This window comes from Phodopus roborovskii, unplaced genomic scaffold (genome assembly GCF_943737965.1).
Source record: "Phodopus roborovskii unplaced genomic scaffold, PHOROB, whole genome shotgun sequence".
In the NCBI taxonomy this organism is placed as follows: domain Eukaryota; kingdom Metazoa; phylum Chordata; class Mammalia; order Rodentia; family Cricetidae; genus Phodopus; species Phodopus roborovskii.
Window position 1 is genome coordinate 1,276,748 of NW_026125059.1, and position 13,005 is coordinate 1,289,752.

General features: G+C 48.9%; 1 protein-coding gene across 1 annotated transcript; it reads right to left on the reverse strand.

Annotated features, from left to right (window-relative positions):
* Positions 1 to 5,451: 5,451 nt before the first annotated feature.
* On the reverse strand, positions 5,452 to 12,086 carry Gid8 (GID complex subunit 8 homolog). Its single transcript, XM_051184774.1, has 5 exons — positions 11,921 to 12,086; positions 9,272 to 9,401; positions 7,968 to 8,164; positions 7,059 to 7,256; positions 5,452 to 6,285 (listed from the first exon to the last, which is right to left on the reverse strand). The coding sequence occupies exons 2-5, from the start codon at positions 9,387 to 9,389 to the stop codon at positions 6,112 to 6,114; spliced, it is 687 nt and encodes a 228-aa protein (XP_051040731.1). The 5' UTR covers positions 9,390 to 9,401; positions 11,921 to 12,086; the 3' UTR covers positions 5,452 to 6,111.
* Between the last annotated feature and the right edge of the window lie 919 nt (positions 12,087 to 13,005).

Here is a 13,005-nt window from a genome sequence, read left to right on the forward strand (position 1 = left end):
GAACAGAGTCCCCAGCCCTTCAGCGTTGGGTAAACCCTGGCCTTGGTGTGAATAGCTAGTTGAGTAGCCAAGGTAATGTGTGTGCCCTCCTTTCTCCCCTCCCCCCAGCATCACCTAGGCCCTGGGGCAAGAGAGGTCTGAGTTCTTGCCGCTGTGGATAGGGATTGGGGGCATTCCTCCCCAGGCTCCCACAGCCACTGAAGCAGAAGGGTATGGGTACAGCCAGAACTGCCTCAAAGAAGATGAGTTGGCTGGAAGGTGAGCAACACCAGTGGTCGGCAGTAGCTGGGGTGGACATGCTTTAGTTGATACTGTGAGCTGCCCCGCACCCAACTCACAAGATCGTCTTTGTGTTCAAGTTGGAAAGCTCCACGTGGAGATTAGTAGGTAATACTTGTCATAGTCTGCCAAGCACAGGCTTCTCTGGAGCAATGGCTGTGCCTTTGAGAGCATCTGCCAGCCTCAAGTCGCCTGTTTTGTTACACAGATCTGGCAGGGGGAGCCATGCCAGGCTTCCTTGAGCTGAGTGACTCTCAAACCTTGTGCCATCCTGGCTGGCTTTCTTACACCTTTGGCTATTTCTAAGGAAGCCAGGCAGTGTGAGCCCACATGACTGGGATCGTGAATAAAAGCAACTCCTAGACCCTACTGTGGGCCTAAGTCTCTCCCAAGATTCCAATTAGCCCCTGCCTCCTCTGTAACCCAATATACACAGTTCTACATATGAGAAGTCCAAATAAAATCAGACTGAATAATTGGGTTTTACTACACTGTTACTGACTGGCAACTGTAAGAAATAAGACTTCAGGAGCCAGATGTCGTTTGCATGCCTGCAGCACAGCTACAACCAGACGGGCTACAAAGGAAGATCTGGAAACGTGGTTTTGGTACTTTGCATCCACCTTGTAAGCCAAATGTGCACACGGTACAGTTTAAGCAGCAAGGTCTGAGTCTAAAGGAAGCCAGACGGCCAAAGAAGCCTGTGTGCGGCCAGCTCAGTTCACAAGACCATCTCCGGGGCTCTGGGGCAGCGTTGTTTTGGGTGCTGGTGCCCAAAGTGCTGAGAAATACCACCACCTCCTCCACTACTCCCCCACTCTCCACACCAGCGTTCCCGGTGACAGGGTTTATCAGATATCTGATACACGTGTACATGTGCCCATGCATGTGGGTAAACCCTGTAGATGTGTTTAAGGAGGAAAGGGGAAGTCAGAGCTGTTTAGAGACTATGTGTGTCAGGCACTGCAGACTCCCGAAGTGGACAGTCATATGCAGGATAAGCCACTACACTGTCGTAACCATCTTCCAAAAGCCCCCAACCTACAGTCTCTGCCAAACTTTCAGAGGAGCCGGGCAGACATACTTCGTCAGGACCTGCATCTAAGAAGGAACTCCCTTGCCACATGCAAGCGGCTGGATAGATGGCTCAGTGATTAAGATCCCTGGTTCTGACAGAGGACCTGGGTTTGATTTCTAACCCACACTGCAGTTCACAACTGCCCATAATTCCAGTTCCAAGTGGCCTGATGCCCTCTTCTGACTTCTGTGGGCACTAGGCACACATATGGTACGCAGATATACATCCAGGCAGGACACTCATACACATAATTTTTTTTTTTAAATCTAAAGAAAAAAAAGTCATTTACAAGCACCATTAGTCACATCTCTTGGTTACAGTTGGGCAAAAGCAGTTCTGCAATTTTCTTCTATATTAGGGTCACACTGGGCTCTTAACCTGGTCTTCAATTAGGGGCACGAATGGGATGCAGGTACAGCAGACTTCCACGGCACTTTAAACATTCCTACCCGCCCCACCAGTCCACTAGATTCACATGGAACCCCACCAATGGATGGGTAGTTGCCCAGGACAGTACCACTAGAGCTATTCTGCTTCCAGAGCAGTCAGGACATCTTACCCATAGTGCACAGAACTGTGTCAGAGTCTGTGATAGGTAGTGACAACAGGGGCCATTCAAATTATGTGTTCTTTTATGTAAAAATAAAGAAGTCTCAAGTCAGGATGGCATTCCAAAATTGGAGGAAAGCATTTGTGATAGGCAGGTGGTCCCCTAAACCCTTTAGATTCAACAGGCAGGGGTTCATGTTCAAGCATACCAGAGATCTCTGCTACCGAAAAGTTTATCCTCACCCTCTGAGAGCGTGAGGGAGCTGTGAGAGAGATGGCCAGGAGGGCCCAGGGAGGACACCCTACCACCCAGTGCAGGGCGCCTCTGCGGGTGCTGTTTGGCGCACCCTTGGAGACTTCCTCCCCCTGCATTTCCCTCAGGCCCGACTGAGAAAATGTCAGTGGGGAGGCCCACACTGGCCAGCAGCGCGCTGCACGCTGCAGCTGAGTGGACTGGCACTGTGCTGTGACACACAGTACTGCTTTTTTCATGTCTGCAGTGGGAACAGAGCAAAACCCAAGTGCAGTTACACCTTCCTACTATTCCCGTTCTAATACGATGACTTGCAGGGGGTACCTCTCCAGGGGAGGGGGAGGAGGGAGCTTTCAGACAACCATTCTGGAGGGGGGAGGAACCAAAAAACCATGAAACCTTTTACTAACAAATTCATAGCAGGCAATCAGAATTCAGGCCCAACCTGAGTGTGTCAGATGATGTGTGGCTGGGGCACAAGTGCCCCTGAATGGAGAATTACAATTATGTATGCATATCAGTGCCCTAGCAAGTTAAAGGATTTATACAGACTCTACACATCTATTGCTGCCAAACCAGCTTACTAAGCATTAGAAAAAAAAAAAAAAAAAAAAAACCAAAAACACCTTTGTGAAACAAACAAACAAGCACACACATGGTGCCAGACAAGGCATGTCAACAAAGCAACATCACGTGAACGCTGGTGGACAGACTGTACCCATGCATGGCATCCAGGGCACACATCCAGTGTTTAAATGCAGGGATGTAGGCAGACCGCTCTCTTCACTTTACACTTGGAGTCTGAGACCGGACGCCGACAACCTGTAAGGGAGCCCGCTTCTTTCTCTTGATGACATCAGTGTCTTTATCACGGAACACACATAAGAGTCCTTCTGGAACACCGGTCCCTCCTCTCTGCAAACTGACAGCACAGAAGAAGAAAAGGAAGACATCACTGCCCACCTCAGGGCCACGGCCCAACCTCAAAGCCACCGCTCTTCGTCTACATCCACTACAGAGGTCTCAAGCACCAACTCCACACGATCCGAGTGACAAAACAAATCGCATTTAGAGTGCAATAATCACCATGCTTTAGAAAATTCCAAATGGAGGCTGCTCCGTGCACAGCTCCATGATGTTGGAACAGAGTGCCAGAATTTCCCCAAGTCTCACTTATTTCAAGGCACTCTCTACCAAAAGGTGCAAAAAGAAATAAAGCTGCTTTGTAAAAAACCAGAGACACTTTTTTGAGTGAGACTCAAAGGAGACAAGTAGAAAAACTAATCTATCCTGCATGCTGAAGTAGCTTAACTTCGTCTGTGTCTGCTGCAACACGTGCCTGCATGTACTCCCCCGTGTAAGGGGACTGCTGGGCACCAGCAGATCGAGGATAAATAAGCACTTCTATTCCAAGTCCTCCAGCCTCACTGACATCTGTGGCATTGGCTGATAAAGATACTAGCTGAAGTGGTAAGATGTCAGCACCTTGTCTTATAGTCATTTAGCATTTCATGAATGCAACAAGCCCCTTTTGTGTATTTGTGAATAATCCCTACAGAGGGGACTTCCCATTACTATACATTTCATGCCCTCTAATTTTAAGAACTTGTCAAACTGATTAGCTATATGAGCGATTTTATACACATTAACAAGAGATACAAATGTGCTGGCTCTCTAGGGCCTTTTTTTTTTGTTTGTTTAAGAAAAGACCTCATATATAATACAGCCTGGGCTGGGCTTGAAAAATTCTTCCTCAGCTTCATGAATGCTGTAATTACAGGCAGGGACAACCACACCTAGCTTTATATGGTGCTTTAAAAGCAAACACTGTATCTTTATTGATATCCCTCCTCAACTTGTGCTTCATTTTACAAGCTACCTGAAAATTAAAACTTCCTTTCTCTCTGCCTTTAAAAAATATTGTGTGTGTGAATGCGCACACACACACACACACACACACACCTGCATGTCTGTGTGTGTGTGGAGGCCAAAGAGGACATCAGATCCCCCTGAGCTGAAGTTACAGGCAAATGGGGGACACCTGACTTCTTATGTGGACACTGGACTCTAAGCATCGTGACTACTCAGCATGTCCTCTTAACCAATGACCCATCTCTCCAGTAACTCTCCCGCCCCCTCCCCCCCAAGGACAGGGTTTCTCTGTGGCTTTGGAGGCTGTCCTGGAACTAGCTCTTTTAGAGCAGGCTGGCCTCGAACTCACAGAGATTTGCCTGCCTCTGCCTCCTGAGTGCTGAGAGTAAAGGTGTGCGTCACATCACCCGGCCTTCTATCTTACTCTTATCCTCACGCCTAATGAAAAGCTACATCTGAAGATGATGTTGAAAGCCACCTTTCTAGGAGGTAAGGTCTGCTTACTCCTTACTCACAGATAAGAGCAGGTGTGTGTGTGTGTGTGTGTGTGTGTGTGTGTGTATGAGTGTGACAGCAACTTCAACCTCGAGTTTGTTACTAATCCGATCCTAAAAAGAACATTGCCAGGCACCTGCCTTCTGCAGTAAAAGCAGAGAGTTGGAAGACACTTCATTCCATCCCAATAAGAGAAGTATCCTGTGGGAGAAAAATAGACACCGACGAACACTGAAGTAGGGGCATGGTAGAGGCAGCACTGTACTGCTCAAGAACAAGGCACACAATCCACCTCGGTAGTTACTAAGGACACTGCCTGTCAGTGCCAAGCACCAGAACTCCCTGCCCTAGTGTCAGACAGGCAACAGCTTCCATTAAAGGACAATACCTACATCATCTCCACCACCCGTATCCATGGACAGCGGCCAAAGGCTCTGCAGATGTGTGCACCCTCGTCCCCACAGCCTTCGGCATTTCAGGCCTGGGACACTGACAAGAATCAACCAAACACATCTACACCTGGCATGACACTCAAGAGCACTGGCCTACACGTGCACAATACACTTCACAGGTCATGTTCCTCCTACCGAGCAGCTAACAAACAGCCTGTGGGAAGCAGAGCACTACAGCATTGCCAACATAGAAGCAAGAGATGAGACCACCAGCCATCCCCACAACACAGGGTTGCCTTGCTGTCACGGAGGGCACTCCCTAGGCTCATGGGCCTTTCATTTAGTCCTTCAGCTGTGCGTAAAGGTGCTTTCCCTGTGCCAGCAGGGAAGAGTCACCCAAACAAGAGCTGTGTGGATGAGAACTTTGTAGAAGCCATTGTGGTCATTCTGGAGTAAAGAGAAATTTTTATTTTCAACAAAGTTGCCTACAAGAGATGGTTCATTGATCCACTATGAACGAGTCTCTCATCACATACAGCACCAAAAAATATATTTAAAAAATTAAGAAAACACAGCCTCATCCCTCACACATACACACACACACACACGTGCCCTCCCACAAGGCACACAGCCCAAACCAAAAAGTACAGAACTAAATCAAACTCAATACCCGCACACAAGTTATCTTTGAATTAAGATTTACAAATTTATATATTCTTTCCTATGAAGGAACAAAAAGAGGAGGAAAAAGGAAGAAAAGAAGAGGGTTAAGGAAAAAAATGTGAAGGCCCGATAAGACCTAGGAAAATAAACACTGCCGGCCTGCACCATAGCAGAAAGCAAAAGAACATCAGTGCTTTCCTAAGCTGTGAGCGTGAGGCCTTCAGCTGAAATGACACTCCCTAGCAATGCAGCACACATGTGGCGAGCCACATCTTCTAGAGCCAGCAATACCGGAAGCATCGGGATAGTCAACTGCAGCGTGCAGCCCTCAGGACGCAGGGCATGGCAGAGGCAGCGTCTTCCATCATGGGTTTGCCAGGGTTTAAAAAGGCCATTTCCCCTTTTTAAACAATAAGGGCCAAAGAAAATTACAGGGGGAAAGTTCTCTACTGCAGTGACAAATCAGCTAGTCACAGCCAGAAGGGAATGAGTCCTGTGCTGGTTGACAGTGCTGGGTCCGTGCACAGGCTCTACTTAGGCTCCTCAATCACACCTTTGCTGAGGTCTGTCATTTTGGGATATTTTACTTTCTTCTGGTCTAGCTCATTCTGAGCCCAAAGTAGCAGTTTCAGTAATTTTGCCAGCTTGGGTGTAGACTCCCGATTTTCATAATCCAGAACAGCCTGGTTAACTTCACTCCACACCTAAAAGAGAAACACATCCAATACAGACGGCCATGCACGTGTACTAGCAGCAAGTCTGATAATATACGTAAGACATCTTTTTCAGAGCCAGGGATAAAACACAGGTCCTCAAGCATGTTAGGCAAGCTCTCTGTTGTTAAGCTATATTCCAGTCCATCTGGATCCTGTACACAACCGAGAAGCTTGTTACTCATTTCAAAACACATTAAACATTGGCTAAAAGCCACTGCAGGGGCCCTAAATGGTCCTCTTCTAAAGGGGCTCCTACATTTTGGTTAGCGATGTGTCCTGGCTCTTTTAAATGAAGTGTTGTAAGGACTTAGAGAAGAGCAGCAGAACAGCCATGTGAGGCCCTGTAGGTACGTCTTAAAGAGATACCTCAAGAGGGCCTTCAAGGGTGGGCAGTCCTTCTAATGTGGCACGGAGGATAGAGCCCTAGGAGAGAGGGACCCAGCACCTGGGTAGTCTTGGGAGGCAAGGAGCTGTCATGTTTGCAGCACACAGAAGGGACAAAGGATAACTTAAGTTGAAGATACTCAGGGTACCTGTTTCTAAACTGACAGGAAGAAGGGCTTTGAACACTAATAGTCCTAATGCTGCTGCTCCTAGTTTTACAAGCTAAATGGGTATAGATGGGAGGGGCTGCCAGTGTTCTACTGGAGGTCCCTAGCCCAGGGCTACCCGCTGCACCCATCAAAGTGCAGCATATGTACCGTCTTCCCACAAGTCCCTTGAGTGTCCATGAACTGAGCTTTTCCCTTACCAGCCTTTACCTTTTGCCTCTGCATCATGTGGAGAAGGTCTCCAAAAGGTGACTCCTCAGGGCTATCGAAGGCCAGCAAGGCCAGTGTTCGCTCCATTTCTGTGAGGCACTCTCTGCTTTCCTCGCCCTGCTCTGCCAGTTGTGTCTGCGCAAACTCCAACGCTGCTTCTGTCTCACGTTGACGAATAAGCTCAATCAAGTGTTGTTGCTGGTCAATAGAAAAGACAGACAAGTTGAGCTAGCACACACCCTTGTGGGTGACACCCGGTACGGTCAACAGCAAAGACAGCCAAGCTTGGCTGGCACACAGCTAGATAAACACTTGGTCTCAGTCAAAAGTTTATCTTATGGAGTTGAGGGTGTAACTCAGTGTTAAAACACTTGTTTACCACACAGTGAAGGCCTGGGTTCTATCTATACCAACGCAGGAAGGAAGGAAGGAAGGAAGGAAGGAAGGAAGGAAGGAGACATTTCAAAGGAAAGACTTTTCTACCATCTCCAAGTCAGTGCATTTCTATTTTAAAAGCAAAAGGTGAAGCTGTTGCAGTAAATGTGTTTGTCCTGCCAAGTATGCTGGTATTAATTTGATCCCTAAAAACACGTGTAAGGATAGAGAAAGCAAATTCCCAGAATTGACCTCTTACTTCCAAACAGTGTATGTTTATGCTCGTGTTCTCTCTCTCTCTCTCTCTGTCTCTCTCTCTCACACACACAAACATATACCATACACACACACACACACACACACACCTTCACAAAGTAATTACTTTCTATAGTAAATAAAGCAGTAGTTACCACAAAGCCTGTCCCATTCCCAACACTAAGCAATGTTTTACTAATATACAACCGCTAACGTCTTTCTGAGCCATTGCAAACAAGTGTAACTTGCCAAACACCCACATCAAACTCTAAAACTCACCTGAAGGTGGAAATAAAGATATCGGTTTGTGTCCAAGAGCTCTGGGTGGAGGCTGTTGATCAGGGCAATGGCTTCCTGGATCTGACCCTTCAGAATCATCTCCCGAATCTTGATTCGCTCATCAAGTGTTTCTAGGTCCACGCTTGGTTCAATCCCAGATTCCATTCGAAACTTCTCTGCTGCTTCCTTAAAACCCTCTGAAAAGAAAACTACCTTCATTGCTAGGAAAGATAACCAGGGATTAAGGCTTTGTACCTCCAGAGAACCCAACTACCATTAAATGATCCTATGTAGAAATCACTTTCCTAGGGACTTTTTTAAAAACTGTTTTTGTTATCAATAGTCAATGCTGTCACTCCTTTGCAGCTCTCTGAAATGCCTGGTCTCAACCGGAGGTCACAGGACTACTAGCCAGGGCAGGGATCCCAGGAGGATGCCAGAACAACAGAGTCAATGCCAGGTGAAGCAGACACCTTGCTGGATCTTCACAGAGTCACTGTGCTTTATCCACAGGAGCCTGCTGAGGCCAACGTTTCCGCAGCCACTCTCTAAGAAATTTTAGCAGGAATTAATTGGAGAGACACAGGAGGACAAGGGTCACTGGAAGCCTTCCACTCCTTGCTTTTGAAAACCAGACAGGAGAACAGCTGACTCTCTCATCTCAGCTGGCAGTGGCCTCCCTGCAGCAGGAGCATCAAAGTGCTGTTTTTCTGCATTTTCCTTCCCTTCCCTGTTTTGAGTTGGGCACACCTAGAAATAGGCTGGAACATTTTCCCAAACCGCCCAGAGGATATCAGTTATTTGGACTTTAAATCTACTCCAAAACATTTTTTTTTTTTTTGTAATTTTGAGACAAGGTCTTGCTGTGCAGACCAGACTGTCCCAGAATTCAGAATTCTCCTGTCTCAGCCTTCTGAGTCAGAACACTCTTCATGATCATGAAGGCTTAATTATAAATCTGTCTAAAGCCAAAAAAGGATGTTGCTTTAATGTCTCAGAGATCTGAAGCAATCATTTTACCAAAAGGAAAATATTTTTTAGGGAGTAGGGAAGTTGAAAATATGTCTCAAGTTACATCCCAGGCGGGCCTTGAACACTCTGTCTCAGCCTTCCAAGTGCTGAGATTATGGGTGCAACCCATACCTTGGGATAGAAAAGGCCATCTCTAACATGTCAATTTGATTTATAAATATCCAGTTAACAGCATAACCTAGCTTCATTATTATGCTGCAGAGGAAAAGGGCTATTTATTTAAAAAGGGAGAGCTATGGTCAAGTGGTGGCACCTTCACAGCCAACGTTTACCTGTGACGAGGTAGTTCATGATGAGACGGTTCATGTCTGCTCGCTGAACATGTAAGTTATTGAGCTTTTCCATCCATTCATCTTTGGTTATTTCATCAGGTTTTTCTGCGTAACTCATTATGATTTATTTCTACAGGTAAAAGAGACAACAATTGAGGACAAATTATATAACCACTGTAATCATTTCAGAAAATAAACATAGCAACATAGTAAGAAGAGGAAGAGTAGGAAGATATTTTTAATCTTGAAAATTACAAGTAAAAAAGGTCTGAGAAGAATACATGTCTGGGTAAAATCAAGACGGACAAGGGTGGGAAGTATGGTTAATGAAACAAAGAGTCAAAAGTCTAGAAAAGTCATCAAAAGGGGGTGGTTAGTTTTGAAGCTACATATAAACAGCAGTTGTTGGAGAGGTATATACTAAAAATTAATATGCTATGATGTAAAAAAGGAGGCACCAACCACACAGGCAAAATGAAGGTACATCTTAGTGAAGGAGTCTCCTTCAACTCTATTGTTGGAGCACGCAGGTGGTAAAAACAACACCCCTGATAAGGTGGCACACAATGCCATCTGCACTGCAGCAGCTGTACCCCTGTATTTGCATCCTAGAAAGGTTCTAACATGCACCAAAGATGTGCTGTTCACGCCTCACGATGGCAAAAATGTGCACACCACTTCCCAAAATGTTCATCCCACTGCCCAAATAAAGGAACTTTGATAAGTGCACGACACGGCCAAACCCTTGGGTACGTGTGTTCTGAATTTGGAATTCTGCAGCTTGCACACAGATAATATGGCACAAGTTCTGGTCTGCTTTATGTATGCCAGCCTCTCCAGAGAATAGGGAGCATGGTACAAGTACACATCATTTATTTGATAAATCGTGAATATTCACACTCAGTGTAAAGGAAGCTAAAAGATGTTACCAAGTTTTGTCAACAAATAGGTTTTAAAAAAATGTTTTGGCTGGGTGTGGTGGTACACAATTTTAGTCCCAACATTTGTGAGGCAGAGACAGGTGGATCTCTCTAAATTCATAGCCAACCTGAGCCTTGATCCTCATTAGACTGTAGAAGGAAATATGGGTGTACATCACTTTAAAACAACACTGAACGTGAGAAACAAACGAGTCCAACTGTGACCTGAGTTTTGCAAAATCAAACATGAAATGAACTACATGGCATGTCTTTGAGTAGCCCTGGCAATCCTGGAACAAGCTCTGTAGACCAGGCTGTTCTAGAATGCACACACAGATCCACCAGCCTCTGCCCCCCAAGTGCTAGGATTAAAGGCGTGCACTACCACTGCTCAGCAAATATTGAGTACTTTTAAGCAGACATGGACTCTGACAGGAACTGTTTCAGGAAGGCAGCTGGGGTAGCTTTGGGAGCACCAGCTGGACCCTTGTCATACATTGCCACCAACATATACCTCATCTCTATTACTTTGTACACTGCACAGGACAAGCTAATGTGCTTCAATAAATCATAAAGTTGAAAGACAGTTCTGGTTTCTGGGCTGACAATGGAATGCATGCTGGGTGGGGAGAATTAAGCAGTACAACAAAGACACATCCTAAGTGCTACCATAGAGGACAGCAGAAGAGAAGAGACAAGGAAGAAGCATGGGCAACCAGAGACTGGAGGGTTTAAATGCCAGGCCTCAGAAATGGGACCACAAGGACATGGGAGAGATCCAAGCAGAACAGGTTGGAGGAGCAGGGCAAGTCTGGGTGCGGGGGACTCTGGCAGCTGGAGAGGTGTGGTAGGTCTGGATTACAGGCCCCGGGCCCCACGCTGCAAACAGTAATTAGGGAAACACACGTATACACACACTGGGAGGAAAGTTATCTAAGCAAGGTGTGTGTGTGGTGTGTATGTGCGCGCGCGCGCGCGCGCGCGTCTTAAAGCAAAACCCATAAGATGCTAAAGTTTCAAAGCCCACTTTCGGAGACTGTGGGCGGGGAATTGAGGGCTTAGAATTTGACGCATATATCAGGACTTCCAGTTCTGGCGGACTTGGGAGGCCCCAGCAAGCAGCCTGAAAGGTAGCAGAGGAGGCGGGAAGTGAACCCGAATGGGGTTGCCGTAGGACGGTGCCTCTCCATAGCCACAGGATAACAGCAGCATTTAGCCCGGTTCAACTTTTATCCCGGATACACAGGCAAGCTAGGAACCGGTCTGGGGAAATGCACCCCCCCCCCTTCCTCTCCGTTTCCACTCAGTCCGAAGCAGTTGTCAACGAGCAAGGCTGCGGACGGGGACCCGGCGACAGTGTTTGATCCCAGATCCAGCCACGACACCGTGGACGGGGAAGCACCCTAAGCCCCGAGGATGACCTTCCAACGGAGCAACTGCATCTTCACCCTTCGGTGTCCGCTTTACTGCGGCTCAGTCATCACAGACACTCCGGTCCCCGCAGCAACCCCAACCGAGCGCAGCCTCCAGACCTCCCGCCCCGAGGCAGGGCCGTGCAGGGCAGGGCCGGCTTCCCTGGCACCGGCCCCGGCTGCAGGCTCCGGATCCCCGGGGCAGGTCAGCCTGGGCGGCTCGGGCGCCCCGACCTCTGACCTCCGCGCCTCGGCCCACCCCGGAGCCCCGTGGAGACGCTCGGCACGGCCGCCGGGGCCCGCTGCGGCCATCTTACCGTGCGGATCCCGCCTCCCGCGCGACAGGGTCTGGGCGGCGGCTCCGCGGCCGCTCGCGGGGCCGGGGAGGGGCGGCAGTGACAGCGGGAGATAGAGGAGACGGAGGCGGAGGCCGCGGCGGAGGCGGGGGCGGGGCGCGAAGCGGAGGTAGACACACCGGCGTCCGCCTCTCAGACGCCTCTCGCGAGATCGCGAGATCTCGAGGTGCGAACCGGCAACCAATGGAGTTCTCTCGCGAAGGGGCCCGCCGGGCGGTCACCGGACGCTGGGACCTCGACTTCCGGTCTTGCGCATGCGCATACCTCCTCGGCAGTGCCCTGGCTCTACGGGTTGGCGCGAGAGTCAAAAGGCTTGTGTCCCTTCTGCGCAAGATGGCTGCTGCGGGGGCGTCTGCGTACTGAGTGCTAGCGCGGGGATGGAGACCTGTAGACTGAGTTCGAGGCAAAGGTCCCAGCTTTTGTTTTTTTTCTTTATTTTTTTTGTATGTGTGTGTGTGAAGCTGGGAGGCGGGGGTAGGTGTGTGAACGCGGGAATGCGCGAGGAAGGGAGGGCATTCTCCGGCCTGTAGCCCGTCGGGCTCTAGTCGCCAAGGCGAGGCCTCCGGACGGAAGCGAGCGCCTAGGAGTTTGCTCCGCGGGCGTTATAATCGAGGCCAGATCAGCGTCAGCACAGCGCTGCCTAGAGCTGGAGAGCGAGCGGACTGCCGAGGCTCCTGTTCCCCGGGCAGGGACGCCTCGTTTCTGGGCGTTCTCGAAGGTGACTCCTTACTGTTGGGGCTCTCCGGGATGGGAGCGTGCACGGAAGTGACACTCCCTGCTTCTAACGCACTCATGGAGCGGAGCGGATCCACGGTGGGGACTCCCTGTCCCCGCTTACAGAGCGACTTCCTACTTTGGGGGCGGGCGCTCTCTTAGCTGTGTGCGGTGGGGACCCTGCTCGAGACGCCGGCGGATGGGATCACTGCCGCCGGAGAAGGGACCCCCCGCCCCCCGTGCCCTGGGAGTTATGGTTGATCCTTGCCTTGGGATGGTCCTAAGAGCTTGCAGTAAGGGCTGGTGTGGGGGGGGGGGGTAGCCGGAAGCTC